This window comes from Caretta caretta, chromosome 5, assembly GCF_965140235.1.
Source record: "Caretta caretta isolate rCarCar2 chromosome 5, rCarCar1.hap1, whole genome shotgun sequence".
NCBI classification, from domain to species: domain Eukaryota; kingdom Metazoa; phylum Chordata; order Testudines; family Cheloniidae; genus Caretta; species Caretta caretta.
Window position 1 is genome coordinate 109,351,575 of NC_134210.1, and position 23,342 is coordinate 109,374,916.

General features: G+C 38.7%; 1 protein-coding gene across 17 annotated transcripts in view; it reads right to left on the reverse strand.

Moving 5' to 3' along the window:
* Nucleotides 1-23,342, reverse strand: part of MPDZ (multiple PDZ domain crumbs cell polarity complex component) — a 133,931-nt gene that overhangs the window by 78,744 nt on the left and 31,845 nt on the right. For 15 of the 17 annotated variants that reach the window (XM_048849872.2, XM_048849859.2, XM_048849857.2 and 12 more), the window contains 10 exons: nt 21,134-21,248; nt 18,201-18,289; nt 16,465-16,660; nt 15,013-15,102; nt 12,201-12,280; nt 10,239-10,385; nt 8,536-8,700; nt 5,296-5,484; nt 2,711-2,920; nt 441-557 (listed from right to left, as the gene is read on the reverse strand). In XM_048849872.2, coding sequence (XP_048705829.2) covers nt 441-557; nt 2,711-2,920; nt 5,296-5,484; nt 8,536-8,700; nt 10,239-10,385; nt 12,201-12,280; nt 15,013-15,102; nt 16,465-16,660; nt 18,201-18,289; nt 21,134-21,248 — 1,398 coding nt within the window. The remainder of the gene's footprint in view (nt 1-440; nt 558-2,710; nt 2,921-5,295; nt 5,485-8,535; nt 8,701-10,238; nt 10,386-12,200; nt 12,281-15,012; nt 15,103-16,464; nt 16,661-18,200; nt 18,290-21,133; nt 21,249-23,342) is intronic. The other 2 variants (XM_048849863.2, XM_048849865.2) reach the window with 2 other exon arrangements.

The window sequence follows — 23,342 nt, forward strand, 5'->3', positions numbered from 1 at the left end:
ATCACATGTTGGTAAATAGAAGTTTCTACTATGTAGTTAAATAAAAGCTTACGTACAAAGGACAAGGTTTTTGAAGACACCTATGAAGTCTGAATGCCCAATGCCCATCATTACAATTGGAACTGGGCATAGAAATCTCTTAGCTGTCTTTGAAAAAATCTCAGCCAAATATTTTCTTATTTTCTAGTCGCTAAAACATTCTGGCTAGAGAATCATCTGGTGCAAACTGGTGGAGCTCTACTGATTTCAATGGATCTATGCCAGTTTACAGCATTTGGCTATCTGGTGAGATCATGACAGGTCACATGTGAAGTGAGGCTAAACACTTTAAAAAGATCATAAGCAGAGTGACGAAAAAGACTTTTCATTACATTTGGACAAGGCAAAAAACAATGTTAAAAGGGTTTTAACAGAAATCTTGATAAATTGTGCCCACTAACCAGAGCCAGCTCAGCATGGAAGAGGGCTGCATCAACTGGCCCTTCCTCCTCAAGTGACTGGGCAGTGTAGAAAAAGGAATCTTCCTTAGCAGAAACATAACCCTCTTCTGGTGAAAGCTGCAGAAAGAATGAAGCTCTGAGTTGGATGAGTGGCCAGTATATAGGACATGCAGAGCCAGTAATGTTAAGGGAGTTTTAGAAATACAAATAAATACCAAATACAGAAGAGAAATCATCTCAATCAAAATCATAGTGTGGGGTAAGTAAAATGATACATATTTTAACCTTCACATGTTGTTTTACCTGCTGTAGTACACAGAACCCATAATATACTATACAAATAAGTTTAAGGATTCTGTATTCTTTGCCCATAATTAAGCATTTACAAAAACAGTCATCATATGGTCCACCCAGGGGTACAGAGCACGAAATTTTAATCACTGAAACAATAGGCCTCTATTACTAGAGCTAAAGGAGTAACTGTTAGCTGGTCACAGTAGTGAGCTCTTATCCTCTATGTAGGCCAGCCACTAGAGGAGGACAAAATATACTTTGTCAGTGTGGTACAGATGCATCAATTTTTTTCCATGTAATTTGCTGCTGCTGTTAGGTGCTGTCCAACACCCCTGTAGAGCAAAATATTATTTCTAGTGTGGCGGAACTCAGCAAGTATAACGTGTTAAATATTTAATGCTGAACCTTTATACAAAGCCAGAGAAAAGTAACACTTAATCATGCTTCATCCTCTTTCATGCTTTAAGCAAGATATTAATTCTGAAAAATTTGTTTTGCAAGAAACATTATTGTGCAACATGGAGCATTCATTCTAATCTGCAAACGTTTTTTACAGGAAACAAGTTAAAAATATCTCTTTCAACAAAAAAAAAAAATACAAAATTCCTTGTAACTTTTGTTATTACTACAGGGTTAACTGCTAAGAGCCAGAATCTGAAATCAAGGAGAATTCTGTGCAGGGAAGGACTGTGGGATTGTAACATTCGAGAGAGAGAGAGAAAGGAAAAAAAAAAATTCAGTCTTATAAATAAAATGGGCCAGATCCTCAGATGGTGGAAATTGGTGTAACTCCACTGATTCCAACTTAAACCAAGGGAGAATCTGGTCAAATATTTTGTTTTTACTCTGTAATTATTCAAAGAAGCATTATTCCAAAGGCTTTGTTTGATTTCCCTGGTCAGTGAGGAAGGGAGTATGGTTCAATGAGCTCTGGCTTCTATTCATGTCTCTCTCTAATACTCTCACTATGTGGTCTTGACCAAGCTATTTACCCTCTTGGTAGTGCTTTAATTTCTCTCTCTCTAAAATGTGAAAAAAGAAAAGGAGTACTTGTGGCACCTTAGAGACTAACAAATTTATTTGAGCATAAGCTTTCGTGAGCTACAGCTCACTTCATTGGATAAGTGAGCTGTAGCTCACGAAAGCTTATGCTCAAGTAAATTGGTTAGTCTCTAAGGTGCCACAAGTACTCCTTTTCTTTTTGCGGATACAGACTAACACGGCTGCTACTTTGAAATCTAAAATGTGAGTAATCCTGCTTACCAAAGGAGGACTATTTGAGGTTTAATTAATGTTTGTAAAGTATTTTGAATTCATCGTTCAAATTAGGACCCCCCAGCCAGAGTGCACAGAAGTGAATTAATAACAGATAACAGTTATAGGTCAGTAACTGCACAACATCCTCACGCTCTGATTAGCTGAAATACTATACCATTTCAGTATAACTATTAGGTTTACACTGGATGAACTGAAATGTACATATACATTTTTAACATAAAGAGCATAATCTAAATATGTTTGATATTAAATACGTACATGTTTCAGCATAAATCCTGACTAAAATCAGAGTGAGCACAGCTCTGGAAAGGTGATACAAGACTGTCTTTAAACCACCTTCACATACCCTCATATCTGAGAGCAACCTCAGGACAATGCTAAGTTATGCCTCGCTATCCACAGCCCTAGGTGTCTGCATTGGTAGCTGCGATGCTCCAAAGGCATAGGGATGCTCCGATCATTCCCCTTTCCCCAGCAACACCCCGTAGATTGGGGGCAGGAGTGAAGGGTTGTAAAAGTACTACACCAGCTCTGTACCACCCAGGGATTTCCCACAGGAAGGAGAAGATTCAGTGAGTCAGCTAAAACAGCTTTTGGCAGCTTTATGCCATCTGAGTGGCACAAAAGCAGTCGTAGATTAAGCAAAGACATTGGCCAGCAACATATGAAAAATCAATCATCTAGCACCCAATCCTTACAGGCAGTGGTTTGGCAACTCCTATTCTAACTGTTCCTACTGGTGCTCCTTTCAGTGCTTGTACAGCTTCCTCCAGGTTGCCATTTTCCAAGTTGATATCATTGACAAACATCAGCCGATCTCCAGGAAGAAGTCTGCCATCTTGTTCAGCAACGCCACCAGGAACCAATGAGCGGATTACAATTACTGTGTTTGCAGGGTCCACTGGGTCCTAATTGAAAACAAAGTGAGGAAACCAATTCACATGCTTATTTTTAATTCATAAAAAGTTACCTAACCTGTATGGGCCAACTCCCGAGGACCTGACTCAGTCCCTACTCAGGCAAACTGCAGATGACTTTTCAAAGTGAGCTTATTTCAGCAATGGCTCAGGACACTTAGAAAAGGCCTCTGGATTTGCCCCTATTATTATTTAATCATTTATTTTGATACATAAAAGCACAAATAATTAGTCCTCACATGCGCTGAGTGCTTTTACATCATCTAGTTTCACAGTAAAACTACTGAATCGTGGACTGCACTTCCCAGTGTGGCAAATAATTACATGCCAGCAATTAAAACAAACACCTTCCACAGTAACAACATCTCTCCAGCCCTCAACCTTCTACATGCTCAAAGGCCTGGGGATAAAGGCTTGGAAGGTTAATACATCTGAGCTCTGATGGACCAAAGGGTTTATTTAGAGACTCCTTGCAGCTCGTAGTACGTGATCTCACTCAGTCATGAAGGGACTTTATAATAAGAGAGGATCCCTTATATGTACATGAGACAGACATTTTAATAGGGATCAACACATACCATTGTAAGGTAAGTTTATAAAGCACTTTATAAACAATGTAATACAAAAAGAGTAAAGTTTGCTTTTAACACTTAAAAAATATAATCCCCACTCCCTGACACACACATTTTAATTAAACATACTGTGATCAAAGACCAAGAACTGGAACTTAATCTCTATAACAAATTCTACCGTATCAGAGTTATATATGTTTACATAATATGGCACAGAAACTCACAAGGACCATAGTTAGAACATCAGACGTTAATTTTTCACAATATGTTACTTTCATTCCACTGTGCAAGCACAGTAGGATATTACATAATACAGTATAAGCTTTATTAATTCTAAAAGCTTAGTGACTAAAACCCTAAATTACATAGTGGTACCTAGATCAACACATTTAGCAATTTCAACTTAGATACAGTGGCAACTTTCCTTGCCAATATATTAAGTATTGGAAAAGATGCTAGTTTAGCACTGCAAGCTGTACAACTGAAAATATGGAAATAAGTGACTCGAGAGTTAATATGAAGAAATGACAAGATCCCCGAAAACCCATGGGAATTAGTATGATGTAATAAGGTAGGATCCATGAAACTGTGGTTAACAATACAGTATAATCAGCATCTTACAGAGTGTAATGCAAGTAGCATCTCTCTGGAGACATTACTTGAGTGGGCAGTAGCCCTCACAACTTCATCCAAGAACATTTACAGCATCATCTGAGATGGGACTGCATTTTACCTGTGTCACACTGAATATCCTCTCCCCTTTCAAGGAATCTGCTTAGTTATCAACATTAGGGTTGCTAACTTTCTGACCAAATACAACCGAACACCCTTGCCCTGCCCCTTCTCCGAGGCCTCACCCTGTTCACTGCATTCCCCCCCCTTCCTCTGTCACTCCCTCTCCCCCACCCTTACTCACTCATTCATTTTCAGCAGGAGTGGGAGGGAAAAACCACTCATGCTTATGTAACTGTAACTATAGTCAAAATTAAGAATTAACTGAAAATTTGCTAGAAATAAAGATAAAACTTCCTCCAAATATAAAATATACTGTAAATTTAGCTCATCATTCATATTCCTGAGAGAAAAAAGCATAAATATTGTGAATGACTTTTCCATCTTATACATGAGAACAGTGAATCAATTTCATGAAATCTCCAAGAACTGATAGAGATAAATATGAAATATGTTCACAGTAAATATCAAAATGTTCACAAGAACTGTACATTTCTCTGATAATCTCCAGAATTCAGAATATGCAACTATTACTAGACAATGTAACCTTTATTACATTCCTTAATTGCTCACTACATAAAGAAATACTGTGGAGGGGTGTTTTCAAAAGATCCACCCACTAGCCAACCCATAAGAAATGAAGTGTGGGCATAATTTGCAACTGCAGTTGAGCTCTGGATGCAAACCAGAACACTTGTGCCTCTCAGTACTTAACTGCAGATGCAAATCACATGGTTAGAACCCCTGATCTGTGAGCGCAACTCATTGCACTCAAAGAATAGGAAGAAGCGCCTTTTAAAAACCTAGCCCTCTATGTGAATATTTATTTATTTGGGCTGGATTGATACTCTGTGCTCTTAATATAATAAAAGGAATGAAGAATATAGTTAATGAGATGTCTGAGTAAGACCCAGGAGGAGTATGAAAATTTTTATTACCTGCTTACTCTAACATATGAGAATATTGTCTGGTTTGCATTCACCTCGCATATAATGGATGGGATCTACGTTCAATAAAAAATATTTTACCTTCTTCTGCTGAAATAAGGAATATAGATGTTACCTGGTAGTCTAATATGCTAAAGCCAAGTCCCATGCTCCCTTTCTCCAGCTCAACATGTTGTATTTCTGTTTCCCACATTGCCAAAGGAGATCCTTGCACCTCGTCAATATTCTGACCTACATCAGCCATTTCCAAGCCAGTACCCTCTGTCTCCGAGGAGCCAATGACTTCATCAAGGTCTACATGAGACTGGAAAGACAAAGAAAACCCACCAACCCCATAATATTAATGTGGCACATGTCAAATTTCATGAATTACCAGTACCCAAGTGATGCACACCAAAATGGAGATAAAAGCTCAGAGGTTATATTCCATTTTATCTGATGGTGCTGAGTATCTAGGAAGTGTAACAAACAAAAGTACATAATAAATCTAATACAGAAGGATTAAACATCATTGCTCAAGTGTTTTAATATCAAAGTTATACTTTTAAAGAACAGGGTTCATGCTTGTCATAAAACATGCAAACCCACAGGAAATTGCACTCCCGACATGGGGTATTGTGCATTCAAATAGATTCTTGCATGCAGAATTAATCATTCTCTCTAGCTATCTACACGTTTATACTACATCTATCATCTCAGACTCTTAGAAAAATGTATAGTTCACATCTGCAATCTGCTCCCTGTCTAACTGATTTAATAATATTGACAGAAGAGCACAGAAGCAACAGTATTCATTCCTTTAGTGGAATACAGATGCTTAGCAGTGAGGAGACACATTTTGCTCCATACGCCATATAAGCACAGAATTCAAAATTCATGGTGGATCTCCCTCTACAGAAACTGCCATACACTACTCCAACATACTTAACATACAGATATGCTAAGTGGGTAAAGTTTGCAAACATCGTTTCTGAGGTAATGAATTATGCCTTAACCCACATTCTACCACTGTGGTGTACACAATCAAAAGAAGATGCCACAGTTATGTGGCTATAATGTGCAATACCAGCTGTCTGACTAAGAATGATACCAAATGCAAAGGCATCTCAACAGGAGCAAGGCATTCAGATGTAGTACTGAGAGCACTGACAAGAAGTTACTCACATTGTGCAGTAATGAGGGTTCTTTGAGATGTGTCACCCTATGGGTGCTCCCCTGAGGTGCGCTTGCATCCCTGCACTGCTGATTGGAGAAGTTCGGTATCAGTGTCTGTTAGGCCTGTACATGCGCTGTCCCTCCTCGTGCTGTGCCACGAAGACAGACAGTGCACGGGAGGTAACCCCCCTCAGTTCCACCTCCACCACAGAGTCATTGACAAGAGCTCTGAAGCAGAGGGGAGGAGGGTGGGTTGTGGAGGACCCATAGGGACACACTGTGATGGTTAGAAACCTCTGTCTAATTTCAAGCCTAAACTTGTTGACATCCAGTTTATATCCATTTGTTCTTGTGTCAGCACTGGTGCTTAACTCAAATAACTCCTCTCCCTCTTTGGTAATTATCTCTCTGATGTATTTACAGAGAGCAAATCACATCTCCCCTCAGTCTTCAACTGATTAGGCTAAACAAGCCAAGCTCCTCTCATAAGCTAAGTTTTCCATTACTCTGATCATCCCAGTGGCCCTTCTCTGCACCTGATCCAGTTTGAATTCATCTTTCTAAAACATGGGAGGCCAGAATTGCACACAGTTTTCCAGATGAGGTCTCATTAGCGCCTTGTTTAAAGGTACTAACACCTCCCTGTCTCTACTGGAAATATCTTGCCTGATGCATGCTAAGATGGCATTAGCCTATTTCATGGCCACATCACATTGCTGGCTAATAGTCATCCTGTGATTGACCAATACATCTAGGTCTTTCTCCTCCTCAGTCACTTCCAACTGACACATCCTCAGCTTATAACAACAAGAATTTTGTTAGTCCCTAAGTGCATGACCTTGCACTTAGCACTATTAAATTTTATCCCATTTTTATTACTCCAGTTTTTAAGATCCTCCAGATCTTGTATGATATTTTGGTCCTCTTCCATATTGGTTATACCCCAACTTTGGGTCATCCGTGAATTTTATTAGCATAGTCCTCCTTTTTGTGCCAAGGTCATGAATGAAAATGTTAAATAAGATTGGTCCCAAGACCAGTCCCGGAGGAACTCCACTAGTTAACTCCCTTCAGCCTGACAGTTCATCTTTCAATATGACCCATTGTAGTCTCCCCTTTAACCAGTTCCTTATCTACCTTTCAATTCCCATATTAATCCCCATCTTCTCCAATTTAACTAATAATTTCACATGTGGAACCAAATCAAATACCTTACAGAAATTCAGGCAGATTAGATCGATTGCATTTCCTTTGACTAAAAAAAGTTATCATCTCAAAGAAGGAGATCAGGTTCGTCTGGCACGATCTACCTTTTCTAAAAACCACACCATAATTACTGCTTACATCTATGTCTTATCTACTTTCTTTTGTTCCAAGACCTTGCATACAACTGAGATCAAACTAACAGGCCTGTAGTTCCATGGATCTTTTCCCACTTTCTTAAAAATAGGTTCTATACTAGCAATTCTCCAGTCATCGGGTACAACCCTTGAATTTACAAGTTCACTAAAAAAATCCTTGCTATGGAGTTTCTCAGACCCTGATTCTGGAATTTTTCCTCCACCAGGAATCAAATGGAGATTATGTCCATTTCTCTTAGGGCACGATTAAGGGTATGATTCTGCCACGGAGGCTGCGGATTCCATGAGTTTCTGGGACCTCCGTGACTTCTTCTGTGGTGGCCAGCCTCAGGGCCGCCAGAGCAGCTGGCCAGCGATTGGCCCAGGGCCAGAGCAGCAGCTCCAGGACTGAAGCAACAGCCATGGTTGGGTCAACATCCCCCCCACACACTCAGGGCAGGAGTAGTGGCAGGACTAGAACAGCTGCTGGAGGTCAAGCCCTGGCAGCGCTCCAACTGTTAGTTTCCCCCACGCTATTTTTTTAGTAAAAGTCACAGAGAGGTTGTGGGCTTCTGTGAATTTTTGTTTATTGCCCACGACCTGTCTCTGACTTTTACTGAAAACACCCGTAACAAAATCTTAACCTTAGGCATGATGCAAGGCAATCACTTCTTTTGCATTAATCGGAGCTGGTGAGTTGGTATATGGTTTGAGGGAAAGTTTGAACTTTTCCATCACTAATTTAAAACCATAATGGTCTTTCAAATCTTTGTACATGAAATCTTGTTGGTTTATAATAAGGTACATTTTAAAATAAAAATAAAAAAATGAGGTGCTACTTTTTAAGTTTACAGCAGTACCTTTTCTGTGAGCTGAACCTCCGAGAGGGTCAGATTGTCCAACTCTGACTGACTGACGGGGGGGGCAATGGGACGGCAGCAGACCATTGTCACCTTGATAGGCAGCTCTTTTAAAATATTTACCACATCCTTGTGATTTTCCCCAAGCAAAGATATTTCATTCACCTGGGGAAAAACAGAACAAAACACATTCAGCAGAAATACAAAGAATAAAAATGAGAATAAACTTGTTAGCATGGATTTACAGATTCTATGGCCAGAAAGGACTACTCTGATCATCTAGACTGACCTCGTACATAACAGAGATCATAAAACATTCCTGAAATATCAGTTGAACTAGAAATACTCTTTTAGAAAAGCATGCAAACGTGATTTTAAAATTGCCAGTGATGGAGAACTCACCCCAATCCTTGGTAGATTGTTCCAATGGTTTGTGAATCTGGCCCTTTTTAAAGCAAGCAAGCAGGGGGAAGCAGGTGAAGGAGGCAGAGAGAGAGGGCGAGAGAGACACGTGCAACCACTTGTACTTAAGCTACTACTAATTTATAGTTACGTAATCAATAATTCTTTATCCATCAGGATGAAGTCTAACATAGAATTCTCTCCCTTCCCCCCATGTTGGACACAACACTTCTTGAGTTAGGAAACTCACCTATAATATGTAGAAATAGCAAGGATGTTTTAGTATGTCATTCAGTTTGAAGTTCCCATGATCACACAGCTTTTCTTCCTATACAGGTAGGCCCCAAGGAGCCAGTCATCCTGTTCCCTAGAGTGATTTGGCGGTCTGTGGCAAGACTCAGTTAGTACCCCATGTGCTTTATCTCTTAGAACACTGATCCATAAGCATTTAAAATCATTTTCTTCTGAGTTGTCAGTGACTCAAACAGGTAATGCCATTTTTGACACAGAGTGCCATTCCGCTACCCCTTTTGCTTACTCAATCCTCCTAAATAGGTTATAACCATTGATTTTAATATTCTAGTCAAGCAAATCATCCCACCAGGTTTCAGTAATACCAGCTAGATTGAATTGATGCACACAGATGAGCAATTCTGATTCCTCTTGTTTGTTACCCAAGCTCCCAGCATCAGTCTACAGCCAATTAAAGAATTTCTTCTCTCACTTCCTTTGTTTTTTTGATTTGTGCACAAATAAATCAATATAGGACCCAATCCTGCTTCTACGAAAGTCCATTGAGCAGGCTCAGATCCAAAATAAGCTTTAAACTGAATAGTCAAAAGTGGGTAATGAGTTTGGTCATTTCATAAAAAAACATGTATTCACATCACAGACCACCATAAATTTTAGCTTGAATGGGACTATTCTCTGAAGAGAGCCCCCCAGGAAAGGAAAAGAAAAGACAGACCAGGTAAAGACTGAACAACATTATCAGAGCTAGGTAGGAACAGTAACATTATGTATGGACCAAGATGAATCTTATTGTTCTCTTGCCTTCATGAAAACCAAACTTATACCAATTTTTTAAAATTACGTTTTGACTAAATCCAAAATTTTTGTACACTTCTTGACCCATTACATACTGTACCTTTGAAAATTCAACTAGTAGCTGCTCATTTTTTTATTATTTAATTTAATTTAATTTAAATAACTGTGTGTTATAAGAGATGTGAGAAATTAGGCCATCTTTTCAGGACCTTGCTATATAAAGGAGCAAAGATAAAGTGGGAATTCTCCCTTACTTCCAGGAGTTCATCTCCACTGAACAGCTTGCCACATCGTCCAACTGGCCCTTCTGGTAAAACAGATCGGATGAAATGATGTCCCACGGCAGCTTCCAAGCTTATCCCTAACCCGCTGCTTTCACTAAATTTGTTAACTTCAGCCACCTAAAAAGATTGAGAAAGAGAGAGTTATTTTTCAGTCAAATTTACACACAAAGAAGCAGTAGTTTTAGAAGAGAAATATAAGACTCGCCAGATATATTCTGCTTTTAAATTACAAGTTCACTCATTTAAAAGAGCATCTTTGCTCATTCGTTTTACATCAAACACAAGATGGAATCACAACAGATGCTGAAAGGAAGCAGCCAGCTGTAACTTCCCATTCTACTTAGAGGACTACAACTGCTGGTAGCAAAGACTACCCTATAGATAAAAGGTATCCAGGGGGAACTCCAAACACATGGAATGAAGGCTAAAATCAAAGGGCTCAATCCAGCAGAAATTATGCAGCTGCAAAGGCTAATACAGTTTTTTTTAAAGGAATGTCTTCTATGCTTGCAGTGTTGTTGTAGCTGTGTTGGTCCCAGGATATGAGAGACAGAGAGAAGACGGGTGAGGTAATATCTTTTATTGAACCAACATACGCTGTTTCGGGCTCCACAGAGCTTTCCCCAAACCCAAAGGACAACTCTTTGGAGCTTGAAAGCTGGTCCAATAAAATATATTTCCTCATCCGCCTTGTCTCTCTCAGGTCATCTACACAACAGACATGGATTCACAATTAGCTGTTCCACACAGACACTTCCCTACCGGAGCTCTCAAGCAGAGTGTGGCTGCACGTGGGATGCCACACAAGTCTGTAAAATGAAATTTACTATGTTTGTAGATTGCCAGCTCTACTAGTCAGTGAATAGGGGTGGAGAGATTGGAGCCATGGCCCTACCTCCCACTGCCCTGCATGCTCCTTTGGGGTGCTGCATATTTCCAGGGAGTACAGAGGAGAAAAGGCTTTGTAATTTCCTGAGCACAGAAACTGAAATTCTGCCTACCCCTACACTGCCCGCACAAGAGCTGAGGCTCTTTCCACCTAAATTCAGTACATACCGGTACTATTTTCACAATTGCATATACAAATAGTGGAACTGCTTGTACTAATGGACTGTTACATAAGTACCTGGTCATTATCACACAAAATTACCCCTTTAGCCTGTACACATGCAGTCACTGTACATAAAAATTAGATTGCAATAGCGCACACGTTTTAGAGTGCATACTTGTGGGCGTGCACTTTTGAAAAATCAATCCCATCATTGAGTGCGTTTTCATTGTTTATTATAAATGCCTCATGCAGTAGTTTGATCATTATACCAATCAAAACAATTCACTCATTACATAGAGTGGATGGAGGGTCCTAAGTAGAGTTGAGTGAATATGATTGTTCAGTTCAGTGACTGATCAAAAATCTGAAACAAATATGGTTCGTTTTGAACCAAAACTGTATATTTTCATTTTTTCTTACCAACATGAAAACCTTTTATTCAGGTTGAACAAAATATCTGGAATGCTGATTTGAAATGATATGTTCAAAATGAAATGACGTTTCATTTCCAAAATACTGTTTTGAAATGAAGTGTAAAAGGGCTTGTTCAATATATCAAAGCATTCTCACACTTCCGAATTTTTATTTTGCATTTGGCCAAAATTATTCACTAAATTTGTGAATTGTTTTAGCACCCAAAAAATCCATAGTAAATTTGCTCAGAAGCCTGCGCTTATTTTTTTGCTTGTCTGGCTTACTGCATAAAAATGTATTTAGGAGAAAAATTACATCTCTACATTCAGCACTTAAAATGAAAAAACCTCACATTTCATGAGTCAGTCGTTTAAAATGCACACACAAAAATGGAAAATTGAATGCAGTAAACGTTATAGGTAAGCACTATAAAGAACATTTAATAGTAATAATTAGGGTTTACATACCACTATCTCATAATTTGTACCCATAATCCTCTGCCATTTATTCTGCAATACTGCTTCTCCGGTGGAAGTTAGCTGGAAACCTAGAAGTTGTATTGAGATTACTACAATGAAAACCTGACAATCTCATTTCTATAGTGAGTAAAGTACCTGGACTGTGGCAAGACTTGCACAGTATTCCGTAAGACTGAAAATACTATCATACGTTATTTAGAAGTGCAACATACGTTTCCTCCCCAGGTTTAGATTTAGCATACAGGAACAATAACAATTTTAACGTGGAAAAAGGGTTGGAAATACGGTTTGCTCCACTACAGCTTTAGGGTTCCACCCACAGCACACAAACATTTTGTCTATATAAATATACTTGTCAAATTATTTTTAACCCTACTTATACTATCTGTTTCTATCGCTACCCTTAGTGATATATTCAAACATTACACATTTGCAGAGTGAAGCGCTCACACTAAAATTCCTTTAGAAAAACACCTTTTTAGCTTACTTTTGTGTCTCTTTGTTTTTTATATTTAATACTAGCCCAAATAGCCTTCAACCCCTACTAACCCTTATTCCATTCAGTGCTGTGTATGCTTCAAGGAGCTTCTTTCAATTCCTTTCTTCCAAAGAATGCAGTCCTCACTTATCTGACTTTCCTGAATAACTAAGACCCTGGGGGTCTCTCTGGTTACCTTCTACTGTGCCATCCCCATTTCTATTAATGGAGAAACTGCAAGTACCTTCTACCTTTTTATAACATAACCCACTTCTTTGAACTGTGAGGTAAAGATTGTAACAGTGGTAGCTCTAAATGCTTTTACCTATTACACTGACGTACACTTTCAATTTAATAAAAATCATATTATATCATAGGTAGGTCTAAATTATACTATTGCATGCTGATGTAAAATGAAAACTGGTAACAGTAAGATACAGTATAAAGCTTTAAATATATGCTTTTCCTAAACACATGAAGTCCAAACAAAAAGCTAGAAGTATAGGTCAGAAAAAGTCATAAGGATGACTCCTGGGGCCAAATATTCAAAAGTGCCTCAATCCAACCTCAAAATGTGGAGGGACAAGTTAGAAGCATGCCCCAAATGTACGAGTCTCTCTCACACACACACACACACAGCATGTGTGCCAGTTCGATGTTTAGATACCTAAGGTGCTGATACTACAAACTGCTCCTTGTGAGCAGGCCCCTGTGTGAATGTTGAGCAGCTTATATGACAAGAGTCTAAGTACCCAATTCACACACATGAATCTGAGTTTTCAAGCCTTCAGAATTGGGAGCACACATTTAGAGGCCGCTTTTGAAACTGTGGTCCCTAGAGGGCAGTGGAAGAATGAAATCCCGAAGTCAAATTTTCTTCATAAAAAGAGAAAAAACATACATCAGAGGTCATGGGAACAACAAAGGCTTTATTAGAAAAGAAGTGGGGGGGAGAGAAGAGAAGAATGCTGTGAGAAACAATCGTGCTAGGCAAGGCAGTAAACTCCAGTCACTCTAACATAATATGAAGTTTATATGCAACTGAAAACTACAAAGAAATAGCAGGTCTCTATTGTTCATTTTTTCTCATTTAAATTGATTCAATTCTAGAAAGGGAAACAACAGTGTTTAGATAAAAGAGCTAACAGACACAGACATGGAGAGTCGGATTCTCATGATGATACTGACACAAACCAATGAGAACCTAGAATGACCAAGCAAAAGCCACGATATCAAAGCTACAAAGATTGATTTGTTAGTACAATACTAAGAACAAATTCTCCAAACATGGGTGCTAATGACAGGCTCATGTCAAAATCCCAGCTTTAGTTGCCTAACAGAGCTAGGTTCTCAACTCTCACCAACTTTCAATGGGAACTGGCTCTCTAATTCCCTCAGGCTACTTTTAAAATCCCAGCTCTAGTCTATATTTAGGTACTTAAATAAAAATAAGGCCATTTATTTAGATGTCCACTGGTACTCAAGTTTGAAATATTTTCCCAAGATCAGAAGACTCAGTTGGGAACGAAGCATCTGAGCGGAACCTCTTAAAAATAAATAAATGAATACATTTGATCATCTATCTAGAATGACGGAAAGCAGCTGACAGAGAACTCAGAAAAATAGTAAATTAATTTAGAGAACTAGCTGGGATGGCATTTTTCAGCTGCTCTCTAAGTATGGAATGTACAGAACATTTACATGCCAATCAAGAAACTGTAAGAGCACGGTATTAGATAATATATCCTTCCATAGCACATCAATGAGACGTAGCAGCTCAAGAGACAGGAGGAATGGAAGATAGAAAATAAGAATTTCAGGAAAGAGAACAGGAAAGTCACAGTGTTCCAATGAGCAAGAAGTGTCTCAATTTCAAATACTATCAGAGAATAGAGACCACCAAAATAAAGGCAGTTTAGGAGATATATCACAAAGAAGTCTATCACAAGAATTACAAGTGTTGGATGGTCACAGAGGATTGGAATGAAAATGCTTAACATGGAAAATAAAAAATTTAATGAGTAAGACCAACTTGAATTAGTTTACTAAACTAAAAGGATATTTGCCAAAGCAAAACTGCTCACATTTCGCCTTAAACACTGAGATATACATCTTAGTCTTAACTATATACAATTACACTCAATGACAATACTTGCTTTCATACAACCAGATTTTGGAAACTCTCTTCTGGGTTTGGTTACTTCCATTGTCCACCTGTATAATCTGAAACATGTACTGGGGAACCTGTACAAAATGACTGCTTTTTATGTAAGCACATACCAGTGCATTTCCACAGGAAAAATGCTATTGAATATTAAGAACCTGATTCTTGTTGTTTACTGTCCTCTCCAATGTGTACCACACCAGCACTGCACGGCAGTGGTGGAGATCCCTGCTCTCTTTCACACTGTTCTGGAAAAGAAGAAGAAGATCCTCAGCCATTCTATGCATTTTAATGCTCATCAAGATCCCTGTCATGCCATCCTGTAAGGTGCTAAGTGACAAAGCTACTTGGGTCTCAATGCCTTGTAGGGTCTGGCTCTGTACTGCAGTGTTGAAGAAATGGTTGCAGGATGTGGTGCATTTAAAAAGAAATTTTGTTTTCTTTTAAATGTTGTGTTTTATGACAAGTTTTTAAGAAGAAAGAAAGAAAGAAAGAAAGAAAGAAAGAAAGTTGCTAGATCCATTATTGTTATTTGGAGGTGTAACGACATGATTGCTGGATACTGAGGAAATGCAACTCTCATTAACATTCATCTACCAATTCTTATTTTTCTGTCAAGGTGCTGACATTGACCTATAAAGTCACATATCCTTTTGGCCCTGGCAAATCAAGATTTGCTAAACTGCAGTCACCAGGTTTGGACATCTCTGGGCAGTAAGCACATTATCTTCGAAGGAGGGCCCTTGGCCATGCAATTTATTTTCTTTATGGCTTCAGCTGAGTCTGAGGAGTGCTAACCTTCAAGACACAGTGGAAAGGGATTCTATTCTTTCAAGATTTTACATGAAGGGGATGATTATATTTTAACTTGTGAGTTGGGATCTATTTCTGTACACAATAATCAATGAATTAAATGAGTTTTTTTAAGAATTCTTTACATACATACAGAGCCTATATGATGGGAGCACTGTATCATCTAAAATATTAACAAATTACTGGCCATACACATACATCTCAAGAAGTGAATACATGATATAATGTTAGGTGCTTCCAGTAAAACCTTGCTAATCTGCATTTCAGTCACTGGCATGCCTTACATTTCACAAGGTCTTCTGACCTGGGTACACCTAATACACCTGAAGCACTGTCCAAGACAGTCATCAATTGTCCAGGATGTGCCCATTCTCTCCCCACACACCACTCCCCTTTTATACCCTGTGCCCTTATACCCTGGAGATTTACCTCTGCTCACTGCAGAAGGTAAGTCTTTGCTAACCCTATTTGTCCTTGTATAGCTTCACTTACACTTGAGCCATGACACAACCTTGCATTCACTGCCTCAGATGATGCAAGGTTTTGAAAGACCAAAGCCTTAGTGCAAATTAGCAAAGACTAGTGCACAGATTTCAAAATCTGCTTCAGAAATGTAATGAATAATGCCACTGATTCTCAAAACTGATTAAACTTTACCGGGCTGAATTCATCCCTCGTGAAGCAGCACTGAACTCAATTGAGTTACACTAGGAATTAACTAGGCTCAACATTTCCAGTTCATACCCTGTGAAGAAAAATACTTCCAGCTACCCTACAGTAAAGCCAGTTTTAATTACCTTTGGCTGTGCCATTATCCACAGTTTGGAAAATTAAGTCCTTTTCAACAGCAGCAGTGAAGTCCTCATGGGGCTGAATATGATTTTCCTGCTTAAGCCCTCTTCTGATCAAAGTGAGTCGAACCATTTGTCCTGTGTGCCGCAAAACCTCTACAGCTTGTTGGTTAGTAAAACCCTGAAGATTTGTTCCATCCACCTGAAGGATTAAACATCTTATTAACCAGCAAGCCACTACATGGATAAAATATTCAAAAAAAAAATCACATTTTTCTCCAAGGCAAAATAAAATGCCCAGGGCACTACTTCTTTAATCTGAGCACAAAACAAACAGGGTCAGAGGAAAAAAAAAACCCCAATGCCACTGTGACCTTATCTATACCAGGCACTGTGCCTATAATAGCCCACTACTACTACTGCCGTAATAGCAATGGTGAAAGTTGACTCCCAATGGCAACCAGTGTTCTTAGCCCTTTATCATGTAGGCCTACTCTGAGTAGGGTTCCATAGCAAAGCACTTAAAATGCTGGTGGGCCTCCAGTAGCTCTGTTCACACTAGGGATCCCAACTGTCTGGAAAGTGAATGTATTAAAAAAAAAAAGGTCAAGAACAAATGTCCTGTGATTACTGGATTAGGGCAGGAGATAAGGAGGAAAGAATGGAAGCACCTCTTAGTTGTCTAGAAATATTCCTATTGTATGCAATATTTAAAACTTCAAAACCTCTTCCCCGTTTATTTGCTATTTATCAAAGCTTCACAGAAATTAGGTATGGAAAGATGTTTTAGTCTAGGCCATCAAGTCCAATTCCTCAGCCAATCAAGGATTACATTATATGGTTTTTGTCTAGTCTACAGTTTTTAAAGGGCTGAACAATGGGGCCTACACCACTGCCACTGTGAAACTCTTGTACGGCCTAACAAGCCTAAGTTTTCTTTTGCTCAAGTTCATTCCATAACTCTTAATAATACACTCTTCCTCCTCCCCACAAGAGCTAAAACACCCTAAACTATTCCCCTCCCTCCTTGCTATCTTTATCTTTCAAAAACTTACCAATGATATCATATCCCTTCACTCTAGTAATGGTCTTATCTACAGAATACACATACTTCATACTCTGTTATTTTAATTGTGTGTATGCGTGTGCACATACTGTAGTTTCCTTCTCCTCTTTCTTTGCACATAGCTAAGAGGCCCATTCTGACATCTTCAAGACAAAAATTATTCCTGCATTTGTATTCTGAATCCCCCCGCACAATACATATTATGAAGAACCTTCAGAGAAGTTAAAAAAAACCTTCCAGGCTTTCACCCTTAATATCAGTATTTTTAAAAAGATTTTCTTTCATCTCAGAGCAGCTAAAGAACTGTAGTGGCATATTTTATTAGGTCTGCTTGGAACTACTGAACAACCATGTATTTTGTGGAAATAAAGAACTCTCTATTGCCAAGAGAAAACAAAGTGTCATTGATTTCTTACAAAACAGGGGAAAAAATTCCCCACTTATTTATATGGCTAGCCTGACCAGAAAGATAGTGTGACAAAATATTCAATCAAAACGAAGGAGCTGTCATTTCACACCCAATCTTTATCTGTTTGAATAGGTATTCTAAAATGATACTAGCATATCTACCAAAAACAACAACAACCCTCCCACAGTAACTGGAGGGATTTTCTCATGCAAATAACTTCACATACTCAGAGTTGGCTGTGTAAGTCTTATCCCCGTATTTACTTACCGCTATAATTTGATCTCCAATATGGATTCTACCATCATGTTCAACAGCACTGCCTTTTGTAATGCTTTTCACAAAAATACCAGAAGGCTCTGGGATTTTAAAAAAGAAAAAGTTATTTAATACCAAAGGTTGTCCAAATTCTGTAACAATATTTCCTTCCCCCCACCCCTCAAAAAAAATGTTGGTATCAAAGTGAGATAAGGAAAAGCCATAAAGGATGTGCAGATTTTAATGAAAGCAGGACTAGACCTTTTACAGCAAGCAAATATTCTAATCATGACTGACAAAATTCACAATAAAAACTCCACAGAACACTTGTTACAGATCTGACCTAACCCCAAAAGGCAAGGGAATTTAGCATGCATCATGCATACATCCACTGCTTTGTTTATTGTAAATATGATAAAGCCACATGGTTCCTTTTCTATTATAATTTAAAATGTCTCCGTGAACAAATATGTGCTTGGCTTTGCAGAGGGAAGAACTTACAGATAGAAAAAGCTGCCTATGTAAATTAGGACAGCACTGTAACTAGAACTAGGCAAGAAGAGGAGTTTCCATCCCAAAGAAAATTTTGCATTTACAAAAAAATATTTCATTCCAATTTGGAGTGAAAAGTCAGATATGCTTTCTATAGGAGGAACATTTTCAAAAAATTCTGTTTCAGAAGGACCAAAACAAAGTTTTTCAGAAATTTCCAGTTCTGGCTCCACTGAGCTGGGGAGCCCAATGAGCCAGAGGACCCAGTGAGTCACAGGAACTGCAGACAGGGCTATCAAGTAGTGCAGAGCCTGGGAGTCCAGGCCACCCACTGCCCAAGGAGGCGAGGAGCTGCCTGTCTAGGAAGCCAGCTGAGCAGCCCAGAGAGCTGGAGAGCCTGCCTGCAGGTCTGGTTTCAGCCAAAAGTTTCAATGGAATTGACACATTCCTGTGGGATGTTTCTATTCATTCTAATCAGCGTTTTCCAATGGAAAACGGGCTCCATCAAAAAAATTTCAACCAGCTCTACTTCTAATCTGTCTTGGCATAGCTGGAATTCATATCTTAACCTACCCCCAAAACACCTAAATGACAACAGATTGCACAGGGGCATTACACACAAATAGGGTGACCAGGTATCTGGTTTTGGACTGGAACACTTAGTCAAAAAGGGACCGCGGATCAGGCCATTGACCATCCAGTTGGCGGTGCCGCTGCACCACGCAGCGGGGCAGACAGGCTCCTTGCTAGCCTCAGACACACACACAATCTGTCAGCTGCGTCTATTCTCCAATGCTGCCATCCTGTCTCCCTTAGTCACCTGATAGAGAACATGGGAGCCAGGAAGGCCAGTGAGGTTATGGAGAGTATACTCTGAGAGATAACTGGCAGGTAAGTAGGGACGTGGGATGGTGAACATGGAGTTAGGAAGAAAGAGCAGGTCTTGGGGAGGCATAAGGAGTTGATTACAGCTTTTGTGGAAGCTGGAGTATTAAACATGGATATATATGGAAGAAAGAGGGGTTTTCATTGGGTTATATGCATTAGAATGGTCCACAGCTTTGCAGGAGGTCTGGGACTGGGGAGGGGGGAAGCGGAGTGCCTTTGCACTAGGGAAACACAGCTAAAAGGCTCCCAAGCACTGCTGCCTCAACATACCACACAATGATAAAGGAGCCAGTTAACTCCACACCAAAAACGCAGCTGTAGGGCTAGAAAACGCAGCTGTAGGGCTAGAAAACGACTCAAATAGTGATCTCCCAACTTTTTAAAGGTGTGTTGGTGCTTCTGTGCAACCACGGCTGTTCTTTAACTGGAGGAATAAGTAAGTTTATCAGCCATTCCCTGAGGCAGTAAGATTTCCTAATATACCAAGGTACAATGGAGCAATTCAATTAGCAACATTTCAGACATACATCATCACTTTTGTGAATCAGATATCAGATCCACAACATGTTCTACACTTGAGATTTAATTTGCCTTTTTAAAGATGATAGTAGGTGGTGCTAGAAGGGGAATACATAAATTGTGTTCCTTCCGTGCTATGGCGATGGAGGCTTCTTTTGATCTGATAGGTCAGCGGACTAGTAAGATTTAGTCAAGATATCTGCATTACCACTCAGAACCCTCAAAAGGGATGATGATAGTGATTACTGTACTAACAAACGTTTCTTATTATCGAAATGCCATTTCTTTGTGTTTTTCTCAATATATACCAGGACAGAAAACATAGCAGCAGCTATTTGAAAATCATTATAGGGCAATCTATTAATGTCATTTAATAAGAGTACTGCATCAATTTGCCTCATAAGGATGTGATATACATTTTTACATCGGTTCTCTCAAAAATGTAGTTGAAATTATTAGAAAAATAAATTACTATATGTGCACATTAGATTTTTTTCCCAAAAAACTCAGTGGGCCAGATTCTGCTTTGAGTTGCACCAGGGCAAGTTTGAAATAACCCAATTGAAATCAGTGGAGATAGAGGACATCTGTACTGATGTAAACAAAAGCAGAATTTGGTTCACTGATTTAAAAATAACATCAACTGGAACTGCCTGCAATACTGCAAATATAAGGAGTATATTTATATACTCCTGCAATTTACTCTCTCCAAAATTCCCTTTAAAATAAAAATATTTTTTTAAAATAGTCATATACCTTAAAATGGCTGTATCAATTTTTAGAAATGTTTTTTTCAAAAATGCATGTCAAGGTTCAACCAAGAATGATTTTCAAGACTGCTACAAAATCTTAAAACAGAGTTTCATGGTGATTGATCCTAGCCTATCTGAAGTTACAACTCCTAAAATAATCCTTAACTAGTTTTTTTTTAATGAAGCTTTTTTTCTTTATGTACCAGAAAGTCTAAATCGAATTAGAAATGCGTACAGGCTGTTGTAAGCTGCAGCGATATAAAAGCAAACTGCAGGAATTTATTTTAACTTTACCTGAGGATTTGTCTCCAATGTAACCAGCAATAGTTATTCCTAATCCTTGGAGGTTTTTAGTGAGTTCTACATCAAATTTCTCTCCATCTTCATCAATATCAAAAGAAGTCTCTGCCTAACAAGAGAGAGTGTAATGAAAAAGGAAACCTTTTTTTAAAAAAAGAAGCTGCATTCCATGAAGTCAAACATTAGAGACAAATGTCAAAGACAAAGTAGCAACTTTTCTTCTGCTCCAACCTTGACATTGAGACAGACAGCCATATTGTACACAGACAACATTCCTCACCAGAATGTTACTGGGATCCTGACACTTCTCACCACACCCACCCACCCACACACAAATAATAAATGACAGATGAAGCTCTAACAAGCTGAGCAATATATGTCTTGCACAATAATATGCACAATACATGCTTAAATACAGTGATGCATACAGTTCTGAGACTCCTTTAATCTCAGCTTTCAACAGATCACAAAGGCTTGTGCTAAATTTAAAATAACCACAAATAAAAAGGTTTTTTTAAAACTTGTAATTTTTCAAATAAATGGCCAGTAACTTTAGTTATTTTTTTCTTATAAATGCCAAGTTTGAAACATAATGGAATCTATTTCCAGTGAAACAATTATGTTTCCTGTTTTCAGCAAGACTTGAAATTTCTATTTTAGAAGGTGGCAATTATACTTCCAGCTATTTAAATTATGATAATCACCACTAACACCCATTATAGTCCTCTGAACTTCTGTGACAGAAAAGGCTGTTGGTAACTAATTCGTTTATTTATTGCTAACGGAAGTGCTTTGATTACAACAGGAGAATGCCAATTAAATGCCCATGTCAATAATAAATGTCTTATTAAAAAAATTCAGAAAACTTAACTTCGAGGCATTAAGTATATCACTTTCATAGAACTGGCTTTTTTCTGGTGTTTTAGATAAATATTCAGTGGCCAGATTACCAGTTTGAGTAAATCAATGTAACTCCACTGTAGTCAATAGTGCTATGCTAATATACATCAGCTGAAGATCTGACCCATTTCTTTATCTGAATAACTCCATCCAAAAATACAGCCAAGCACAAGCAAAGCAACTAATTCTGCAGCTCTAAACCTACTTCCTTCATATTACAGGGTTATTTGGATGGCACATAAATTATAACAATCCATGTTTAGAGCCCAATAATTGCTTCCATTTCCATTAGCTGATTAGTTTCCAGAATTACTAATCTCTCTTGAGAATCAGAAGAAGGGTGCCAGTTTCATCCCTGTGTTATTGATGTTCTGTAGAAGCCCCTTTGCTGTAGCCTCACCCGGTTAAGGCCCATCCTCCCATCCTGCATTTAAGAGTGAGCCGCGGATGCCTGAGGGGGAGCTGTATCAGAGGCATTCTCCAAAACATTGGTGGTAAATGTCCACACAAAAGTTACTGCGGCTTTCAACATCATTAACTGAGTTTCTATATTCAGCAAGGGAGATTTTGTGCAGACGTTGGGCAGCTGCCCAAACACAACACACCTCCTGCCAGGGACAAGGTGGTGAACTGAGGAAAAAAAAAAAAACAGGAGGGAAGAGGAGGCTAAAAAATAAAAGTGAGGTTTTGGCATTATTTCCGTAGTAGTAATGGAAGCACTGGATTATATCATCCTCATGATTGCAACCTCTGATACCAGCATTTCACATCATGTAACAGCCAGAACAACATAAATCTAGATGTTTTGATACATGAAGTATTGAGAATCAGCTGCTTTTCTAAAAGTACTGTTTTACAGCTAAATAATATATGCTGGTGGTTATTGACTCCTCTATTTGATGTTTCCCACAAAGAAAACTTCTGTTGAAATGCTCTGAATTGAGACATTTCCCTTCTAAAAAGGGGGACAATTTTGATTTGCAAACAAGGGTCAGAAGAGCTAACTTCTCTTCACCCCCCCTTCCCCTCGCTTAACCTTTAGGCACTGTGAAAATAGTAATCTCCTCTCAAACTGTTTCAACACCACCTAATGGGAATATAGAAGCCTGCCTATAATAGAACAGGAGGGGTGAAGTTATCTGCCTATTCTATCCTCTTTCTGCAACATGAAATAGCTATGGTTATCGAGGGGAGATTGTTTTTGTTTTGTTTTTTAAACAGGTAAAAGGAATTTTCTCAAAGTAGTCTAACTTAAAAAAGTGTTTTAAATTCACTGACATCAGTAGACATATTCCTAGAAATA